The sequence below is a fragment of the Drosophila grimshawi genome, unplaced genomic scaffold, assembly GCF_018153295.1.
Source record: "Drosophila grimshawi isolate 15287-2541.00 unplaced genomic scaffold, ASM1815329v1 contig_1377, whole genome shotgun sequence".
In the NCBI taxonomy this organism is placed as follows: Eukaryota; Metazoa; Arthropoda; class Insecta; order Diptera; family Drosophilidae; genus Drosophila; species Drosophila grimshawi.
The window spans coordinates 20691463-20709373 of NW_025062900.1; the positions used below are offsets into that span (position 1 = coordinate 20691463).

General features: G+C 43.5%; 8 protein-coding genes and 1 non-coding gene across 10 annotated transcripts; 3 read left to right on the forward strand and 6 right to left on the reverse strand.

Moving 5' to 3' along the window:
* Positions 1 to 150: 150 nt before the first annotated feature.
* LOC6566415 (vacuolar protein sorting-associated protein 41 homolog) lies at positions 151 to 5350 on the forward strand. The gene is made up of 12 exons (XM_032739627.1): positions 151 to 233; positions 291 to 413; positions 470 to 640; positions 718 to 835; positions 935 to 1288; positions 1359 to 1686; positions 3516 to 3581; positions 3640 to 4041; positions 4110 to 4296; positions 4357 to 4590; positions 4649 to 4775; positions 4844 to 5350. Exons 1-12 carry the CDS (start codon positions 207 to 209, stop codon positions 5221 to 5223), a joined length of 2517 nt encoding a protein of 838 aa, XP_032595518.1. The 5' UTR covers positions 151 to 206; the 3' UTR covers positions 5224 to 5350.
* On the reverse strand, positions 2011 to 3317 carry LOC6566393 (beta-1,3-galactosyltransferase 6). Its single transcript, XM_001993037.2, has one exon. The coding sequence runs from the start codon at positions 3291 to 3293 to the stop codon at positions 2136 to 2138; it is 1158 nt and encodes a 385-aa protein (XP_001993073.1). The 5' UTR covers positions 3294 to 3317; the 3' UTR covers positions 2011 to 2135.
* Positions 5351 to 5676: 326 nt separating the features above from the next.
* LOC6566394 (60S ribosomal protein L5) lies at positions 5677 to 7561 on the reverse strand. The gene is made up of 4 exons (XM_032739629.2): positions 7448 to 7561; positions 7015 to 7278; positions 6507 to 6944; positions 5677 to 5988 (listed from the first exon to the last, which is right to left on the reverse strand). The coding sequence occupies exons 1-4, from the start codon at positions 7448 to 7450 to the stop codon at positions 5794 to 5796; spliced, it is 900 nt and encodes a 299-aa protein (XP_032595520.1). The 5' UTR covers positions 7451 to 7561; the 3' UTR covers positions 5677 to 5793.
* Positions 7562 to 7670: 109 nt separating this feature from the next.
* Positions 7671 to 9999, reverse strand: LOC116805739. The gene is made up of 2 exons (XM_032739628.2): positions 7892 to 9999; positions 7671 to 7832 (listed from the first exon to the last, which is right to left on the reverse strand). The coding sequence occupies exons 1-2, from the start codon at positions 9971 to 9973 to the stop codon at positions 7704 to 7706; spliced, it is 2211 nt and encodes a 736-aa protein (XP_032595519.1). The 5' UTR covers positions 9974 to 9999; the 3' UTR covers positions 7671 to 7703.
* Positions 10000 to 10189: 190 nt separating this feature from the next.
* On the forward strand, positions 10190 to 11315 carry LOC6566395 (iron-sulfur protein NUBPL). The gene is made up of 2 exons (XM_001993039.2): positions 10190 to 10524; positions 10584 to 11315. Exons 1-2 carry the CDS (start codon positions 10356 to 10358, stop codon positions 11291 to 11293), a joined length of 879 nt encoding a protein of 292 aa, XP_001993075.1. The 5' UTR covers positions 10190 to 10355; the 3' UTR covers positions 11294 to 11315.
* Positions 11316 to 11806: 491 nt separating this feature from the next.
* LOC6566396 (deoxynucleotidyltransferase terminal-interacting protein 2) lies at positions 11807 to 13589 on the reverse strand. Its single transcript, XM_001993040.2, has 2 exons — positions 12933 to 13589; positions 11807 to 12455 (listed from the first exon to the last, which is right to left on the reverse strand). The coding sequence occupies exons 1-2, from the start codon at positions 13422 to 13424 to the stop codon at positions 12078 to 12080; spliced, it is 870 nt and encodes a 289-aa protein (XP_001993076.1). The 5' UTR covers positions 13425 to 13589; the 3' UTR covers positions 11807 to 12077.
* Positions 12523 to 12826, reverse strand: LOC6566397. The gene has a single exon (XR_047240.2). It is a non-coding gene; the product is annotated as a small nucleolar RNA U85 (small nucleolar RNA).
* LOC6566398 (RNA polymerase I-specific transcription initiation factor RRN3) lies at positions 13558 to 16132 on the forward strand. Its single transcript, XM_001993041.2, has 6 exons — positions 13558 to 14024; positions 14085 to 14566; positions 14625 to 15119; positions 15268 to 15446; positions 15511 to 15760; positions 15821 to 16132. The coding sequence occupies exons 1-6, from the start codon at positions 13809 to 13811 to the stop codon at positions 16050 to 16052; spliced, it is 1854 nt and encodes a 617-aa protein (XP_001993077.1). The 5' UTR covers positions 13558 to 13808; the 3' UTR covers positions 16053 to 16132.
* Positions 16096 to 17863, reverse strand: LOC6566399 (zinc finger protein 569). 2 transcript variants are annotated; one of them, XM_001993042.2, is made up of 3 exons: positions 17713 to 17863; positions 17296 to 17651; positions 16096 to 16961 (listed from the first exon to the last, which is right to left on the reverse strand). In XM_001993042.2, the coding sequence occupies exons 1-3, from the start codon at positions 17830 to 17832 to the stop codon at positions 16142 to 16144; spliced, it is 1296 nt and encodes a 431-aa protein (XP_001993078.1). In that variant the 5' UTR covers positions 17833 to 17863; the 3' UTR covers positions 16096 to 16141. The 2 variants fall into 2 exon arrangements, with proteins under 2 accessions (XP_001993078.1, XP_032595007.1); XM_032739116.1 differs by lacking the exon at positions 16096 to 16961 and adding an exon at positions 16975 to 17156.
* Positions 17864 to 17911: the final 48 nt, after the last annotated feature.

The window sequence follows — 17911 nt, forward strand, 5'->3', positions numbered from 1 at the left end:
AAAATTATAGTTGCGCCGATATATAAATAGGTATCGTTAGTTGATGCTACGTGTCTTAAAATACTGTGCGCGTGGATGATTAGTTATCGATAACTTGACCGCATTGTTGCAGTGCGTGCACAAAACAGCTGTTGAATGCGAAATGCGGTCACACTGGGGCAAAGATGTTTTGATAAGAAAGCGAATGCTAACGAGAAAGCTTAAAAATGGCTGAAACTTTGCCAATTAATAGCGTAAGTGTCCTTATGCTGCCTACATTAATAGCAATACAAATGCTGTTCCTTGTTTAGGACTCGGGCACCGATGAGGAGGAGGAGGAGGTGGAACCAAAGTTCAAATACCAGCGCATTGGAAATGACCTGAGAAATATACTCAACACGGATGTTGTGACCTGCAGTGCCGTCCATTCAAAGGTAACGTTTGCCTAGCAACCCAATTGCATACCAATTAATTGACCACCAACCAATAGTTTCTCATATTTGGCACATTCCTCGGTCGAGTCTATCTGCTGGACCACAAGGGCAACTCCGTGGAGTCCAACCTGAGCAGCGGAGATCGTCACACTCACTCCGTCGCTGTTAATCACATCGATGTGGATCCTAAGGGCGAATATGTGGCAACATGCTCCGATGATGGCAGCGTGAGTCATTCAATTGAACGCAAATAAAAAGGGGAGAATGTTTATATATATATTTATTGATACGATAACATTTGCAGTTTAAGATTACTGGTCTGTTCAGCTGTGAAAACAACCAAAATCTGAATTATGGCAAGAATATTAAGGCGGTTGCCTTGGATCCCGAAGTCAAGTCGGGCGGACGGCGCCTCATAGTGGGTGAGTTCTTTCTTTTGAATTCAAAAAGTAATCCTGTAAATAACTTTATTTGCTGTTTTTAAATACTTTTACTAATTTTATGTTTTTTATTCCCTTCAGGTGATGATAAACTCACTTTGTACGAACGCAATCTGATCAAGAAACTAAAGCCGAGCGTGCTGTCTACCGCTGAGGGTAGCGTTTTGTCCATTTGCTGGCAGGGCAACTTTGTTGCCTGGGCGAGCCATTTAGGTGTGCGTGTGTATGATCTGAGCGAGAAGTGCTCGTTGGGTCTGATGAAATGGGAGGTGCCGCCACAGGCGCGTCTCGAAAACTTTCGCTGTCATCTGCGCTGGTCGAATGCCAATACGCTGCTAATCGGCTGGGTGGATACTATACGAATTTGTGTGATACGCAGGCGTAACACAATTGAGGCATCCTCAAGCAATTTGCCCGGCTATGTGGTGGATCCAGGTGATTGAGAGATATGCAGACTAACTAGAACATATTTAATGGTAATTTTATTTGTTTATTTGTTGCACAGTCTCAACATTTCCCACCACATTCTATATCTGCGGACTTGCACCGCTGGTCGCCAACCAGCTGGTGGTGCTTGGCTATCGCAAGGAGCGCAGTGCCACATACAAGGCGCTGAGACCCGTGCTCTGCGTCATCGAGTACAAAATGAACACGTGCGAGGATGTTTGCACAGACAGTCTCACCTTGCGCGGCTTCGAGGAGTATACCGTTAACGATTACAGCCTCGGCTGCATCATCGAGGAGAATCGCTACTTCATTGTGGCGCCCAAGGACATTGTGGTGGCTAGCCTCATTGAAAGAGACGATCGCGTCGAGTGGCTAATTGAGCACAAGTAAGTCCAACGAAAATATATTGTAGGTGCTTATTTTTCCAGTTAGAGTAGCAAAGAGTTTTCACATTTCATCCATAATCTTTTGCATTATTAAATTAATGCTGACTTAGCTGCTATTCATTTTAAATGGTTCTTGCTAGGATATTTGTATTTTTTTCTGTCTGAAGATTGTATATTACAATGTAAACCCTATATCAATCGAAAACTACAGCAAAGATAAGATCAAAATATGTAGTATCCTGCAGGGCTATAATAGTATAAACTATTCGAAGATAACCGTCCTTATATATATAGTTATAGACAAAGATATACAAAGAATTTTAGTTACTACTGCTGCCATAGGAGCAATTTAATATTTAATAATTTAAATTTCGGAAATAGCCGAAAACAGAACTTAATGTCTATCTTTGGTTATGGTAACTGACCCAAGGGTCATTTAATGCAATGAGCTAAGCGACAATGCTGTCACAGCACTTGTCCGCTGGCTTCGTCCAATCGTAATAGTAGGACACAAAGAGTCGTTGTCCTTGTTGCTCGTGGGTGCACAGCTTTCCCGTGTAGAGATCATGCATTGTGCGCTGATTGCGCTTGTGCAGCACCATGTGATACGGTCGACACTTGCTAGGCGTGTAGGCGGTGTCGAAGCGTACATCATGCCAACGATAGACATGACGCAGTGGCGCCAACCACGTGCCCAGCGATGCATCCTCTGAGACGTAGCTGGACAGTAAATATGAATTATTGGCCACATGTTCGCATAGCTTGCGGGAGAGCAAATAGCCACCGCCGAGTGCATAATTGATGTAGTTCTTGCTCAAATAATAATTCGTCTCGCGCCAGTGTCCCTTGACCTTGATGTTCGCGCGTCCATTGAAGTAGCCCCAATATAGCTCCGGCAATGGTTCGTGTCCAAATTCCGCACGATTTCTAAGCAGCTTGCGATCGTAAGAGACGAGCTCGTTGAGCAGATTGTCCAGTTTCACATACGTATCGTCATCCACTTTGAGCAGATACGAGAATTCATAGTGACGCGTCAGTGCGTCTAGCGACTGCATTAGCTTCTCGGTCAGATTGAGGTAGTCATCGTGTAGACGGGGCAGCAGCAGCAAATCCTTGTGCTGCTTCTGCTCGTGCTCCAATTCGGCACGCAGTGTGGCGCCCATTTGGCCATCTGTGCCAATGGCAAATAGATGCTTCACTTTAATATTTCGCTGTATGTGTGGCTCTTCTAAATCGGGCAACTGCTGCTGCCAGCTCATGTACTGCTGCAAACGATGAGCCTGCGCTGCAACTGTCTCCATTTGCAAATGACCGCCGGCAGCCGTGTAGCTGGGCAGATAGAGATACTCCTCGGGAAAGTATGCTTGTCGCAGTGGCTGGCCCAGTCGCAGCCAAGTGTCACGCATGCCATCGCGCATTTCCACGTTGCTGGGTGCACTGAACACAAGTATCACTAGAAATAGATCTGGATGCGGTTCCAGTTTGGCGACACCGCTCCTCGGTGCCGGGCACTTGTCGACCATGGTCAGAATACGGGTTATGAAGCTGCCAAAGAAGAACGCTGTTATGGCCGTGAAAAGCGTTACCAAATTATTCAAGCGACGCATCTTTTTTAATGTAATTATGGGTATCAAATAAATGTCGGGCAGGAATGCAAATTTCTTGCAATTTTATTGAACAGCTGTGCGATACTTTTGTTATGTTATCGATAAATCGATGCTTATTGCAGGCGGTATCGCGGTATTGCACAGTGGGCAACGTATGATAAAAATAAATAGTAATTGTTAATTAAGTACCTATATTTTAATAGTCTGTTTTCAATTGTGCAGTAAATTCGAGGAGGCCATGGAGATATGCAAGCATGGCGGCAGCTTACCCCTCCTATCTGTAGCCAGGTAAGCGTAAAACAAAATACATTTATAATATAATAATGTATATGTCGACCATCTACAGATTGTATATTAATCATTTGTTGACGCTGAAACAATACGACAAAGCCGCCGAAATTTGTCACCGAGAGCTGGGCAATAACAAGGCGCTGTGGGAGGAGGAGGTCTTCAAGTTTGTCAAGTGTCAACAATTGCGTTGCATTAGCGCCCATCTGCCCACCACCGATGATTGCAAACTGGATCCGCATGTCTACGAAATGGTGCTCTATGAGTTTCTCAAATTTGATGTGAACGGTTTCCTCAATCTAATCAAGAAGTGGCCGCCCAAGCTGTACGATGGGTTGGCTGTCATCAACGCCATTTACGATCATTTTCGCAAATCGAATGCCAAGGAGCTGTTGGAGTCCTTGGCATTATTATACTGCTATCAGGGCGACTACGAGAGTGCCTTGCGCATGTACTTGAGGTAAGCTAATTGATTTCCTCATTTTATGTGTGTACACACGAATATAATTCTCCCCACTCCTTTTTTAGATTAAAGAACGAAGATGTCTTTGAGCTAATTCGTCGCTTTGAACTATACGATGTCATCTCAAAATTAATCATTCCACTCATTGAACTGGATCAGAAACGTGCCTTTGAAATATTATTAGATAAGAATAAAATCAAACCCGCTGTCGTTGTGAATCAATTGGAACAAAATCAGGAATATCTCTATCGGGTAAGCATGCCGGCACGTTTACCCACTTAATGGATTGTTTAAGTTTCGTTTTAATTGCAGTATCTGGATGAGCTGGATAAGATTGATAGGTCTGGCACATTCCATCAGAAGCTAGTTGGGCTGTATGCCAAATATGATCGGTCCAAACTGTTACCCTTTCTGCGACGCTCCAATGATTATGCCATCCAGGAAGCGCTGGCAATTTGCAAGAGGGAAAGTTTTCATCCAGAGATGGTCTATCTGCTGGGTCGCATGGGCAGTGTGGTGGAGGCACTCAACATAATTATACATAGCGTAAGTATCTATATCAAATTAAAAGAGCCCGCTTTTAACTCCGTTTTATCCTTGCCAGATAAAAGATATTGAGATGGCAATTGAATTTTGCAAGGAGCACAATGATGACGATCTGTGGAACATACTTATTGAAGAGTCCACCAAACAGCCAGAAATTGTTACAAAAGTGCTCGATGGCATTGTGGGTAAGTTGCCTGATCTATTTCAATTCAAGAAATGCCGTTTGAAGTAATTTTGTTACGATCATTTGCAGATTACGTGAATCCCGTGCTTGTCGTTAGCAAAATCAAATTGGGTCAAACAATACCGAATCTGCATCAGTCAGTTGTGAAAATGCTCTGGCACTATAATATCGAGCAGGAAGTGAACACAATTGCACACCAGATCCAATTGGCCGACCAATTTGACACACACGCTGAGGTGGTGGCCATCCAGCGACGTGGACATCAAGTGTCCTATGATAAAGTGTGCCCAAAATGTACTCGATCAGTGATCGTAAAAGGCACAGCTCCACCCAATGGTTTAACAATATTCAATTGTGGCCACATTTACCACAACAATTGTGTGATTGAAAATCGTTGTGACGAGTGTCTGGACTGGGAAAGTTTAGTGGAAGAGGGTGGTAGTCAATAGCTTCGACTCTCCTCAGACACCAACAGACCAAGGACAATTCGTGGAAATCAATAAAAAAAAAGTCTGAGAGCGGTTTAGGACCATGTGTATTATGCGACAGCCAGCAAGCAAATTTTTCTTAATCGTTTTCATGCAATGTGTACATTTTAATTATTAACTTTAAGCTTTGCGTGTATGTTGTTTATTTATTTATTGATTTTTAAAAATAAAATGCAATAACCGAAAATCGACCAGTTTCACTTTTCAAATAAAATTGAGTAATTACTCGGAATCGAACGGAAGTGCACATAGTATCGATAACATGCTCACGTATTATCAAATCTAAGCATTGGTTATCGGAACAAATAGTAGCAACGCATGCTTCTATTTATATATTTGTTGTTTTTGGGTCGACAGCTGATTTTGCGGCATCATCCAAGCTACCGAAATATAAATAAAAACGACTAATCGGGCTTGTTTAATAGAAACTTACAATTTATGCATGAAATATTGGCAATTGTTTTTCTTTACAATTGTTTGTTTATTTTTTCTTTCACCAATACACACTGCAAACGGTAGTCAGAAATGCACTTAGGCCTCAGTCTCCGACTGAAGCTTAGCCACATAGGCTGCCTTGTGGGCGGCGATCTTGATCTTGCGATCCTCATTCGTGAGTTTCTTGGCGTTCCACCTCTTCTTGACGGGAGCCGACTTCTTGGCAGCAGCCTTCTTCGGAGTGGGATCGCTACGAATGGACTGGTGGGCTTTCTTGTAAAGGTCCTCGATCTGCAAGGGAACCAAAATAAATGTTTACTTTAGGTCATCGGGGGTGTATTGAGGCATATATATATATATATATTGATATTTATATATTTTGTGCATCCATAAACAGAAGTTTCAAGCCATGATAAACTTGAACCACGAACACAGGTGACTGAATTTTAATGTAGTCCACTTTTGGCACTGTCAGCGTTGTGGGTTACAAAGCGCATAAGTAATTTTTAAAATGGACGTGTTTGAAACACTTGAGGATATATAAGGACATTTATACATATTTATATATGTATACACATATATAAATGTGCATCCAAAAACAAAAACTCTCAATTAGAAATAAATAAAAATGTGCATCCATAAACAGGAAGTTCAAGTCATTTAAGGGACTTGAACCACGAACGCAGGTGACTAAAATTTTACTGTGGTCCACTTTTGGCACTGTCAGCATTGTTGTTTACAAAACGCAGCAGTAATTTTGAAAATGGACGTCTAAATTCTGCTTCAACAGCTCAATTTTTAACACTCACATTATCGGCGCGGATGCCCAGCTTGATGTAACGGCTGAACTGACGCTTGAAGGCCTCCTCATCCTCCTCCTCCAGGGTGCGCATATAGTCGGCAACATGCTGGCCAAATATATGGGCACGATGAACATCGGCATTGAAGCTCTTGGTCTCAGCAGAGTAGCCGGGGAAACGCTTCACCGAATGGGGGATATTCAGACCACCATCAACAGCACCCTTCATGGCGCCAAAGACACGGGCACCGGTGGTGGTGCGTGCCAAACCAACATCCAAATAACAACGGAATGCACCTGGTCCATCGTCGACAGGCTCAACGTTGAATTCCTCACCGGTGACCTCGGTGCAGCCAGCATACAGCGAGTCCAAGCCCAACTTGTTGAGCAGACGACGAGCGACCAGCAAACCCGTGCAGTAGGCAGCAGCATAGTTGGTTAATCCTACCTATAAATTAATTATTGTCAACAATTAGATTTCGAATTTGTTGATTAAAGATCGAAAAGCGACAACTCACTTGGATGCCATAGTTGGGCAGCTCGTGCGAGTAGGCCGAGCATACGACGCGATCGCCCTCGATGCGAGCATAGGCGATTTGGGCGGTGATGTCCTTGTTGGACAGACGGACAATCAAACGGTACTTGGGCGTATTGTACTTGTTCTTGTCCTGGAAAGTCAGACGCTTTCTGGCATAGTAATCGGTTTTGCCCTCACGACGCCTGCGGAATTTAACTTGGTACCGCTTGAAGTACTGCTTGTTCTTGACTACCTTGACGAAACCCTGTAAAACAAATTTATATTGGTTATTGCTGTTCTGCGGCATGAAACCAACACACTTAATCTCTCAATTAAAACTGCATCCGTGTTTGCTTTTGTCTACTTTTATTGATTTTCACTTGTGTACACTTTAATTGAGACGTTTGTGGTGTTATTTGGTTGATTGGGCTCACCATTTTTCACTTTTTAATGAAAATCAAACACCGACGCAAAATACGCGATGTCTTCACACGTAGGTGAAAAAGAAAAAGGAAGAAGCTGACAGGCCGCTTAGTTGCAGAGTCGTATTCTGCTGCGTTGACATTTGAGGCACAGCTAACTTTGTGCGCATGTCAAAAAAGCGCCAGATGGCGCTAGTGTGCTAATTTTACAATGTGCTAATTTTACAATGGCGCGCAAATATTAATAATTCAAAACAGACATGTACATTTAAAAAATAGTATTTCGCAAAGCGTTATATTTTAATAGCAGATATTCTAAATGCATTTCCACATTTGCTTCAGACTGCTCATCATCACATTGAGTGCCATAAAATCGCTCTATTTCATGTTGTAATTTCTGCAAAATCTATATTTTAGAAAATTTTTTTGGATATAATTTTTTAAAATTATACTTACCAAAAGTTTTTGCTTTGCTTCCTCCGCTGGTGCAACTTGCTCAAATTTTGGGTCCACATTCAAAAAAAGGTGCTGTTTGAGATGATATAGCGCTGAAGCATCTTCACTTTGTAGCGTTAAAATTGTTTTGTTTTCTTCCACGCAACTAGCAATGCTCAGTTTATTATCTATAAAGTATAATTCTAGCTGGTTATTCTCAATTCTGCCACTGGCATTGCACATTTCTGCTATTTGCTCCAAACTTAGTTTGCCAGGCGTTTCAAGTTTTTGCTGCATTTTTGCTTTTGTTTTGTTCGGTGTTGTTCTGCTAAGCATATCTGCGAGATGATATTTATTATATAAATTAAGCGAGTGCAATTGTACACCAAATAGTGCACGATATGTGTCACTGTCCTCCTGCACCACCAATGGCAGCAGAACTGCTGTGGTTTCTGTGTGCAGTTCAAGAAATGCCACCAATTTCAATGTGAATTCAGGCAGTCGCTCATTGCAAACTTTCTTCAGTGGTATTATTATGTGACATTTGCGACTCAATAGCAGATCTGTTGGAACACGATGCACATGCGCCTCATTGCCGTGATAGGCCACCAATTGCCAGTGGCTGCTGTGCAGCAGTTTGTGACTATTGTGGAACGTCAGCTGCAAAATGGCGTAAATGCCGCTGCTATCGAGATCCGTTTGTCTGGCCGTGTGCAGCAGAAGTACATCCTCGCCAAAGAGCGGCAAGTGCCGGCGATATTCCAACTTGGCCGTTAGTCCACTCTCCAGATAGGCTTGGTTGCGTGCAACGGCTATCAATTGTTGCTTCTCCTGCTCCCGCTGGATCGCTGCCAATAGCTCAACCGGCTGTTGTTCATATTGCTGGAGGATCTGCGCATTCCCACGCAGTTGTTCAATGGCCGCGGGCGTCAGGTCGCTGAGAGCTGCCGCATTTTCCTCTGTTTCCGTCAACTGTTTTAGACTGAAGGCAATACGATAGAATATGTTGTTGTCGCTGAGGCAAACCAGCTGCTCGATGTGCTGCACCCAGGTGCAGGCTTGCATGCCTGGCACCGGCTTCGCACACCGCAGCACTTGGCAATCATCCAAAATGGCATTGTATTCAAATCTCAAACGGACCAGTTCCTGCCCATCTGTATAGTACAAATCACTGTTTTCACTGCTCGCATCGTAGTCCAACCATGCTCCACCAGTGTAGTGCATTTGACGCTGCTTGATGCCCAGCAAATTGGACATGTACCAAATGTCTACGTTGCCGCCGCTCAGGTAAACCAAGCATAGGTTCTGCGCGGGGAGTAAATGCATTAATTTAACAGATGTGGCATAAATGCATAAGAGTTCTATGTGATATGCCTGCTCCGATGATTCTGACGATTCCGCCTCATCCGCACCCCGCGGCAGCAGTGCAAATACATGTCCAGAAACACTGAAAATGTGCAATTGCTTATCAGCGCTCGCTCCGGCACCAAATAAACACTGCATGAACTTCAGGTGCTGCTGGGCAACAGTAACTGTGAGAAGACTATAGTCATCATTCCGCCAGTCGCATTGGAATATATTCTGCTCATCGTAGGTTATGTCGTAGCTATGCAGGAGCGTGCTCTCGCCCTTGTCCAAACTGGGCAAATCGACGTACACCTGCAACAGCAACTGCTGCGCATCCTCGTCGTGGCGTATCACGCTGAATCCGTCGTTGGTGCGGGCAAATGAACGCACACCTTTCAGCCAGGCTATCGCATGCAGCGACTTGATGGAGCCAAAACAATGCACACGTCCATCCGACATTAACAACAGTGTGTTATACTCCAGCATGTGTATGCTTCGCACATGAGTGTTCCTCGGCAGTGGTATGCGGACCTTTGTCATTTCCATTCGGTTTGTTTTCTTCGATCTCTTGAATCGGTAATTAAGCAAATAATGCTCGTTCCAGGTGACGAATACGGATTTCGTTTTGTTGTTGCTGGACGATGAGTGGCTAATTAGGCCGCAAGGCTGGAACAGCGTATCATCTTCAATGGACCAAAGGGCGTCCTCGTCGTCGCTCCCGACTTCATTATGTTCGTCCAGTCCGTTGATTTCCATGATTCTTCGAGGGAAAAGTCACATTCAAATGCATAGAACCACAAACAGCTGATGAGAAACAGTGTGACCTTTGCACTTGAAATGATGACAAAAACGAATACGTTGACTTTTGAATGGCAAACATATGTGACTGTTACTTTTGCATAATTGTTATCAATAATAATAAATAGATATAAAGTCTATATATTTACATATTTGAAAAGTGTTAAGCTGGGCAGCAGCTACACTGAACAAAAATCCAGTTAATGTGTTATTCAAGCTGTTATATTCAGCTGGCGAACTGGATGACTATTGCTCATCTCTAAATACACCGGTTTATTCAGAATTTGTTAAAACAGCTTGGATTATTTTTGAAAAGCTTGGGCTATTTCTTACAACAACAATGGGATTGCTGATGCGTTTGTGTCGACGCAGCTATGCGACAAAGATCACGGATCACCAGGCAGCGGTGATGGCGCGTAGCCTGCCCAAGCGCCAAGCGCTGCCAGGCGTGAAGAACATAATTGTGGTTGCATCTGGCAAGGGTGGCGTTGGCAAAAGCACTGTGGCAGGTAAAATTTTACTTATTCCATGATAAATGCAAGCAGTATGTAATGCGTACTTATTGCAGCTAATTTCGCCTGCAGTTTGGCCAAGTTGGGGGCACGCGTCGGCTTGCTGGATGGCGACATATTTGGTCCAAGCATACCACTGCTAATGAACCTGCACAGTGAGCCGCGGGTGAATGACAAGAATCTAATGTTGCCGCCACAGAATTATAATGTCAAGTGCCTGTCCATGGGCATGCTGACGCCGCCCGATGGCGCCATCATTTGGCGCGGTCCGCTCGTCATGTCAGCTATACAGCGTTTGCTTAAGGGCGCCGATTGGAGTCCTTTGGATGTGCTGGTCATTGATACGCCGCCAGGCACTGGAGATGTACATCTATCGCTAACTCAGCATGCACCCATTACGGGCGTCATATTGGTCAGCACACCGCACAAGGCCGCCGTGGATGTGACTATTCGTGGCGCCGAAATGTACCACAAACTGAAAGTGCCCATCTTTGGTCTGGTCGAGAATATGCGTTACTCTATCTGTGACAATTGCCAACATCGCCTCGAGTTCTTCAAGCAACAAACTGAGATTACCCACGACAAGCTGCCCAAGACGCTCATCTCATTGCCCCTTGACGCACACATCGCCGAGTGCGGCGAGTCCGGTGTTCCCATTGTGATTAAACATTCAGATTCTGAGCATGCAAAGCTATTTAACCAACTAGCTGGCCACATTTGGGGTCTACTACAAAACGGGGAGCCTAACGAGGCTAAAATAAAATGATTTTAATGTCTTAATATTAATATTTTTCGAGTTGTTTTGTTTTGTATTATTTTAAACAGAATGAATAGCAATTTTTGTGATTTTTTTTACATAAAAAAAATGTATTCATTGTGAATACGGATATTTCCATTTCGGAAATGCTCAGAGTGATATTTGCTATAATAATGAAAATTTAAGTAAAGTAATTCAAGTAAAAATGTGGAGGGAATTGAATATTTACTTTTTACTTGAGTTTTGTGCTATGTATACACTTTTGCCTACGCTCAAACTAGTTTTTTTATTCTGAATGCAGCAATCATTACTTCAAGTAACATAAAAAAGTTGATCTCATAAAAAAAGAATTCATTCAATTAAGACAGGATTAATTACATTAAATAAATGTTTTGGCTGAACTTTTGAGTAAGGTCATCTATGATTCTCATTCTTGATTAGGGATAATTCTCATTGGCTGTTTTCTTAACTGCTAAGACAACTTGTCTCCGGAAACCCAAAAAATAGAAGTTCTCAAAAAAATTCGGAAGAAACTGTTTACGGTTTAATTAAATTAAATTTCCAAGTGGTTTTAAAGAAATTAAAGAATGCTTGTATGTCAAGACATCGGACGTATGCCAAGTACAATCAAGATAGTATCAAATCAAAAGTAGATGTCTCCAATTAAACGGAAGAATCTGGCTATATGCTCAACTAGAATACATATACTTTTTGTGATGTCAGGAATAATTTCACATTCGATCTTAGAAAGAAAGTACACACAAAAACAATTTGTAATTGAAAATTTTCCAATTTATTTATTCTTCTTCTTCTTCAGTTTCTTCATCTTTTTCATGGCTTTGCGATGCGCAGATTTATCGGTGCGCTGAATGACCTCTTTGTACTTTCGTTTGTTGAACTTTTGGAAGTCCTCATCGGCGAGTAGCTCATCAACCAGAGATTTTTTGGTCTTTCTCGTATGCCGCTCGCTGTAATAGTCGAGTGGCGAATGCTGCACTGTGCCAACTTGGAAGTATTTGGGCAGCACTCTGAGGTCGTTCTTCTTGTAGAAATGCTTGGGATCCAAAACCGAACGCATTTGTATGATCTTCAGCTCATTGCGCATTTCCCTTGTGATTTCTGTTGCTGGCAAATCAAACCAGCCGCTGCCCTTCGTCTTGCTGCGTTCAGACTGTAATTAATAATAAGATTCTTTTATATTTGGATATACATATATATAAAGATAATTAGCATAGTTGAGCACTCAGATTACTAAAGACGTCGTCAATGTGGCAACAACACCTGCCTCGATAACTACTGTGCATGGGGCGACAATAGCACCTAGCGTTTCATTTAAAATAAGATAATTGTGAGCCCACGCCTAAATTATTTGGCTTTAGCTTGAGCGACAAACAACAGTCTAGCGTAAAAATGGCAGCGTTTGTTGTTCCGCTGGCCTTACAGCGACCGCCGCATGCTCCGAGACGGCCGCTAAGATTACAACGGACGAAACTGTGTGCTTTTGTCTATTGAGTCGTTGACACGGCAGTTACCTCAAGCAGCAGGTGTCTGCGCTGGCTGCACCCTTGGTGCAGCTTCGGTTGTCGAATATTTCATCACAGTTGCTTCACTCAAAACCAGGTGTTCTGGTACATTTTGGAGTACTTACTCTATTCAAGATGGGCTGCCTGCGTCTGGAGACGGTGGGCAAGGCTTGCAGCTTCTCAATGCCAGTTATGCGCTTCGCCTGCTCCATATCCACTTCCACATTCGCTTTGCGCACACTTAAATCCTCTCCAATTTCGGTATGCAATTCTGTTATGCGATGGCGTTTCTCAACTATGCGTGTGCCCGCATTTTGTACGGCTTCGTTGACGCGCTCAGCAACTTCATCCAGTTGTATGGCCACTTTGGATGGCATTTGCATACTCGTTTCCTGCTGCTGCTGCTGCGTGCTGGAGGCGATCACTTTGCTAACATTTTTGCAGCTAACTTTGACACCAAACAACTCCACTTCACCCGATTCCTCCTCCTCGTCATCTTCGCTCTGCTCCTGTCGCTCCCTGAATATACCATTGTACAATGCAGCGGATGGCTGCTCGGCATTTGAACCACACAGTTGCTGGTCGCCAGCAGTGTCCAGCATAAAAAACGATGCCATTATTTTTATGTAGATGCAGCAGTTAAGAAAAACGCGCAACGCATGTGCGTCGAATTACAACTGTGTCGGTGTGCGTGGCGACTGTCCAAAAATGAAAAAATCAACAATATCTGGTCACACTGCAAGAGAGGCCACACGTGTTTTGATTTCAGCTGTCGGCGTACGCTAGCAAAATCGCTTCGAAGATAAATTGATATTAACTATAAATAATGTCAGTTTTGTATAGTACAAACCAAGTAGATTATTTTCGTTGTTGTTTAATTCATAAAACGTAAAGGGCTTGGCCACAATCGACAGCTTAACACCAGTTGCTGATTGGTCAAACTTGTCACACGTCAATTGCGCATTATTAGGAAATACCTTGAAAATTAAAAACGATACGCAATGTCTGTGTATAGTAGCAAAACGGTTAATACGTCCATATTGAAGGCCTTCTCCAATGCGGACAGAGAGCGCGTGAAGACAGCAGCCATAAACAAGGTGCGCTTCGTAACGCCCAAGGAGAAGGGCATCGTCGAATCGGTGCGAGTCGCTTTGGAGGAAAAAAATTTCCATCTTGTGCAGGAGTTCACATACTTTCTGTGCGAGGCGGAACTCAGCGTAAGTTATAAATATATCTAAATGATATACACACATATATTTATTGACCACTTGCCACAGGATGAGGAAGTCATTGAGATTATGAAGGATGCGCGGCAAATCGTGCACAGCCTGACAACGGACTTTGCCAATTTAGTGGAGGCACTGCTCTCGCTTAATTGGAAGAAACGTAGCTGGGATGCGATTCAGGCGTACACTGAATTCAGCGTAGATGTTATGATTGGTCATAATTTTTATATTAACATTGGCATTACGAAGCTAATCCTTAATTGGATACCCAACGATCAGGAGTCGGCGGAGTGGATTAACGGCTCGCCATCAGACCGTGTGCGTGCTGATCTGGAAATTGTACACAGTCTGCTCAATCGGATTCTCACAGCTGTGCCCATGTCATTCGATGTCATCAACGACACGATTGCAGCCAAGTTTCCCTACTTTAAGAAGCCAGCCCACGTCATCGCCGGCTATTTGCACAATGTGCTCTGGCTGATGGAGTCGAAGCCGGTGTTTGAGGAGATGCTGCTGCAGCTGGTACTGCAAAAGTAAGTTTATAAACGGAACTGTTTCTAGTTACTTTAATAATGTAAATTCATATTTTAGACTGCTCGTACTGGATGTGAATGCGCCACGCGAGGAAATCGAAGCTCTCAAGGAGGAAACAGATGATGAGGATGATAAGATGGATGATGCCATCTTTCAAATGGATGATGTGAACACATCACAGCAAAAGCAGCCGCAACCCCTAGAGCATTCCATTGCTCAAACGCTGGATATATGTCTATTGAAGCTTTTAAAGTTCCTGGACGATAAATGCCGTCCGCAGCCGGATTGCAGCGATGATCAGCGCATAGCGAAAAGTCGCTTCTTCAAGATGCTCATGTACATATTCGACGAGGTGCTGCTGCCCAGCCACAACACCCATCACGTGCAGTTCGTCATTTTTCATGCGTGCAGCATACGTCCCCTGTACACGGAAATCTTTCTCAGTGGTCTCTGGAAGAAGGTGCAGAATCCCAATGTGTCTTCGGTCAAACGCCACGCAGCTGTTAGCTATATTGCCAGCTTTCTGGCACGTGCACGCTTTGCTCCCTTGAGGTAAGTATTTTTATCTAATGAAATCATAAATATTAGCGAACTATTCGGTTCATTCAAGACTTAAATCTGAGTGGAAATGAGAGAACTTTGCAATTGTTCGTTAGATATCATCAATAATATTCATTAATTAATATACATTTAATTTCAGCACTATTACCTACTATTTGAAGGAGTTGAGCAACTGGGCCAACACCTACATTAATGATTCGGATGAGTTTAGCAGCAAAAATTGTTCACTCAAGGCAAACATGGTATTTTACTCCGTCTGCCAAGCCATGTTTTATTTAATCGCATTTCGTGCACGCGACTTGACCATCCATCCAAAGAGTAAGTACTCCTTGTATATACACTCCACATATACATAATAACTGATTAACTTACTTCTGGGCAGATCTAACTTTACTGAGCACACTGCAACTGTCCCGCTTGGCCATGTGCCACTTTAATCCGTTGCGCTATTGCCTGCCGCCGGTGGCCACCGCATTTGCTGGTGTTGCTCGGACGCACCAGTTGGCTTACTGCCACACTGTGCTGGAGCGCAATGCACGACGCAAACTGGCCACCTTCTATGGTCACGACAAGCTGATGCCCGAGGAAATACTTGAGACGTTCTTTCCCTTCGATCCATACATTCTACCCCTGTAAGTGTGCAAGTAGAGATTGGAAAATATGTGTGGCTTAATCGAAATCAATCTTTGCAGATCGAACAAATTTATAGAGCCCAATTATCTAGTCTACAAAGTGCATGAGCTGGACGAATCGGCAGAATGTGCGGCGACGGAGGCAGTGCGTCGCAAGCGCGGCGATTCCGAAATGGTTGAGGAGGATGATTTCATACTGGCGGACAAGCGACAGAAGCTAAGCGAACTGTCCAACAGTCAACAGTTTGACAAACAGTTCTACTATGGCACATCGCCGGGATTTAATCAATGAGATATCTGTGCGAGGGGAGGGATAGTTGTAATAGTAGTATTGATACATATTTATAAAATATATATATATATAGATCTCTATTATTATTATTAAACCTCATCACAAGATATAAGCGCATTGTAGCCAGAGGCATTCCTGTGCCGTTCACCTCGCACATGCTCCAACTTGTGCCCCGACGTTCGAAACGTTTCTTGGCAAATTTCACACTTGAATGGCCGCTCGCCGGTGTGCAGCCGCAAATGTAACAGCAAGGAGGTCCTGGACGCAAAGGATTTGCCACACACCTGACAATTTATGCGATTGCGCTTTGCCTGATGTGTCTGCAGGTGCCGGTTTAATGTTAGCTTGAGCGTAAAGCGCTTCTGGCACACTCCACAAATGTGCAATTTGAGCTTGGAGTGCGTCAACAGATGCCGTTCCAGATCGTGCAGCTTTTTGAAATTCTTGCCACACTGCAGACAGCTGTGCTTTGGGATTCTACGCGTGACCAGCAAACGCTTTAGGTGGGTCACCATATGGATGCGACAGTTGAATTTTCTCCTGAACTGTTTCTCACAGTAGATGCATTTGTAGCTGCGCTGTGAAATCGCTGGCTGGGGCAACAGCGGCACCAGTTTTGCCACCTGCATATCTGCCTCAAGTTTCTCGTGTGCCTCGCAGGCTGCTTGGCTGAGGAATGTTCGCTTGCACTGCGCACAGCTGTAAACCGAATCCGGATGCTCTGTCGCCAAATGTTTGTGCAGCTTGGCTTTTAAACTGTAGCTAGCGTTGCACTCGCTGCATGTGTGCTTCTTTGGCGTGGTGGCATGCAACCTCTTCATATGCTCATTCAACTTGGCCTGGGTGGCAGAACGATGCAAGCAAAAAGTGCAGCAATAAGGCATCTCTTTGGTATGCGAGCGTCGATGTCTAAAATGCAATAATTGTTGTGAATTTATTTTAATATGTTCTGCTCATTGCGGATAATCGAAAAATTAAAAGAACCACAAAACTAAAATTTCCATCCTGAAACTCTGTTGAAATCGTTAAATTTCTTCTTATAGCCTTTTTGTATCTTTGGATAATGCTTCCACATTAAAACCACAAATAATAAATGTTGTTTCCCTAAAATAAATATATACAATTATAACAACGTTGCTTAGAATAGTCGCATATCTTAACATATGAACTACTTTTGCAATATTTATGTGTTAAATGTGATTGTATTTAATCTTGAGCAACTGTTTCTAGCTGTTCAACTTACCGGATGAGATCGTAGGTCTTGCTAAACTCCTTGGAGCAATAGTCGCATACATAAAAGTAGCTAACACGCTGCTGGCGACGCTGTACGCGCTGCGTGGGGAGAAAGTGCAACTCGCCCCTTGGATTCAGCGCATCCTTGACCTGCACCACTTGACAGCTGATTAGCTGCTGTTCCTCGAGAGGAGTTTGTACATCTTTGTTAGCGACAATTGTGTGACTGACTTGCAGTGCTTTTAAGGCAGCTAGAGCCTGTTGTGCCACCTGGGAAGAATCGCTGTCATTGACCTCATCATGCTTAGTGCGTAGGTGGCGCCGCAGTGAACTTTTCTGTGTGAATTGACTGCAGCATCTGTTGCACTGTAAACATTACCATTCATAACCCCAATTTTAATGTGAAACAAAGCCAGGAGTGACTTACTGCAAAGAATTTAGCTCGACTGTGCACAACTAGATGGCGATGGAGCAGAGCAGGCTTCAAAAAGCACTTGCCACATGTTTCACAAATATTGGAATTATTATTTTTTCCAACAGCTTTCATTTTTCATTCAATACAAATCTAAAACTTGTTTGCAAGCCACAATCTAGACGAAGAAGAAGAAGCATGCCATTCACAGCTG

Excerpts from the sequence above, each read along its gene's own strand:
- LOC6566393 (XM_001993037.2), bottom strand. The coding sequence starts at position 3,293 with ATGCGTCGCTTGAATAATTTGGTAACGCTTTTCACGGCCATAACAGCG.
- LOC6566415 (XM_032739627.1), top strand. The coding sequence starts at position 207 with ATGGCTGAAACTTTGCCAATTAATAGC. Across the intron at positions 4,591-4,648 it reads TCAACATAATTATACATAGC|ATAAAAGATATTGAGATGGC; the intron begins GTAAGTATCTAT and ends TATCCTTGCCAG. Across the intron at positions 4,776-4,843 it reads AGTGCTCGATGGCATTGTGG|ATTACGTGAATCCCGTGCTT; the intron begins GTAAGTTGCCTG and ends GATCATTTGCAG.
- LOC116805739 (XM_032739628.2), bottom strand. The coding sequence starts at position 9,973 with ATGGAAATCAACGGACTGGACGAACATAATGAAGTCGGGAGCGACGAC. Across the intron at positions 7,833-7,891 it reads AAGCAAAGCAAAAACTTTTG|AAATTACAACATGAAATAGA; the intron begins GTAAGTATAATT and ends TAGATTTTGCAG.
- LOC6566395 (XM_001993039.2), top strand. The coding sequence starts at position 10,356 with ATGGGATTGCTGATGCGTTTGTGTCGACGCAGCTATGCGACAAAGATC. Across the intron at positions 10,525-10,583 it reads TGGCAAAAGCACTGTGGCAG|CTAATTTCGCCTGCAGTTTG; the intron begins GTAAAATTTTAC and ends TACTTATTGCAG.
- LOC6566396 (XM_001993040.2), bottom strand. The coding sequence starts at position 13,424 with ATGGCATCGTTTTTTATGCTGGACACTGCTGGCGACCAGCAACTGTGT. Across the intron at positions 12,456-12,932 it reads GGCAGCCCATCTTGAATAGA|TCTGAACGCAGCAAGACGAA; the intron begins GTAAGTACTCCA and ends TATTAATTACAG.
- LOC6566398 (XM_001993041.2), top strand. The coding sequence starts at position 13,809 with ATGTCTGTGTATAGTAGCAAAACGGTTAATACGTCCATATTGAAGGCC. Across the intron at positions 14,025-14,084 it reads TGTGCGAGGCGGAACTCAGC|GATGAGGAAGTCATTGAGAT; the intron begins GTAAGTTATAAA and ends CACTTGCCACAG. Across the intron at positions 15,120-15,267 it reads GCACGCTTTGCTCCCTTGAG|CACTATTACCTACTATTTGA; the intron begins GTAAGTATTTTT and ends ATTTAATTTCAG.
- LOC6566399 (XM_001993042.2), bottom strand. The coding sequence starts at position 17,832 with ATGAAAGCTGTTGGAAAAAATAATAATTCCAATATTTGTGAAACATGT. Across the intron at positions 17,652-17,712 it reads GTCGAGCTAAATTCTTTGCA|TGCAACAGATGCTGCAGTCA; the intron begins GTAAGTCACTCC and ends TAATGTTTACAG. Across the intron at positions 16,962-17,295 it reads AAGACCTACGATCTCATCCG|ACATCGACGCTCGCATACCA; the intron begins GTAAGTTGAACA and ends ATTGCATTTTAG.
- LOC6566394 (XM_032739629.2), bottom strand. Across the intron at positions 6,945-7,014 it reads TGCCCAACTATGGCATCCAA|GTAGGATTAACCAACTATGC; the intron begins GTGAGTTGTCGC and ends ATTAATTTATAG. Across the intron at positions 5,989-6,506 it reads TGGGCATCCGCGCCGATAAT|ATCGAGGACCTTTACAAGAA; the intron begins GTGAGTGTTAAA and ends GTTCCCTTGCAG.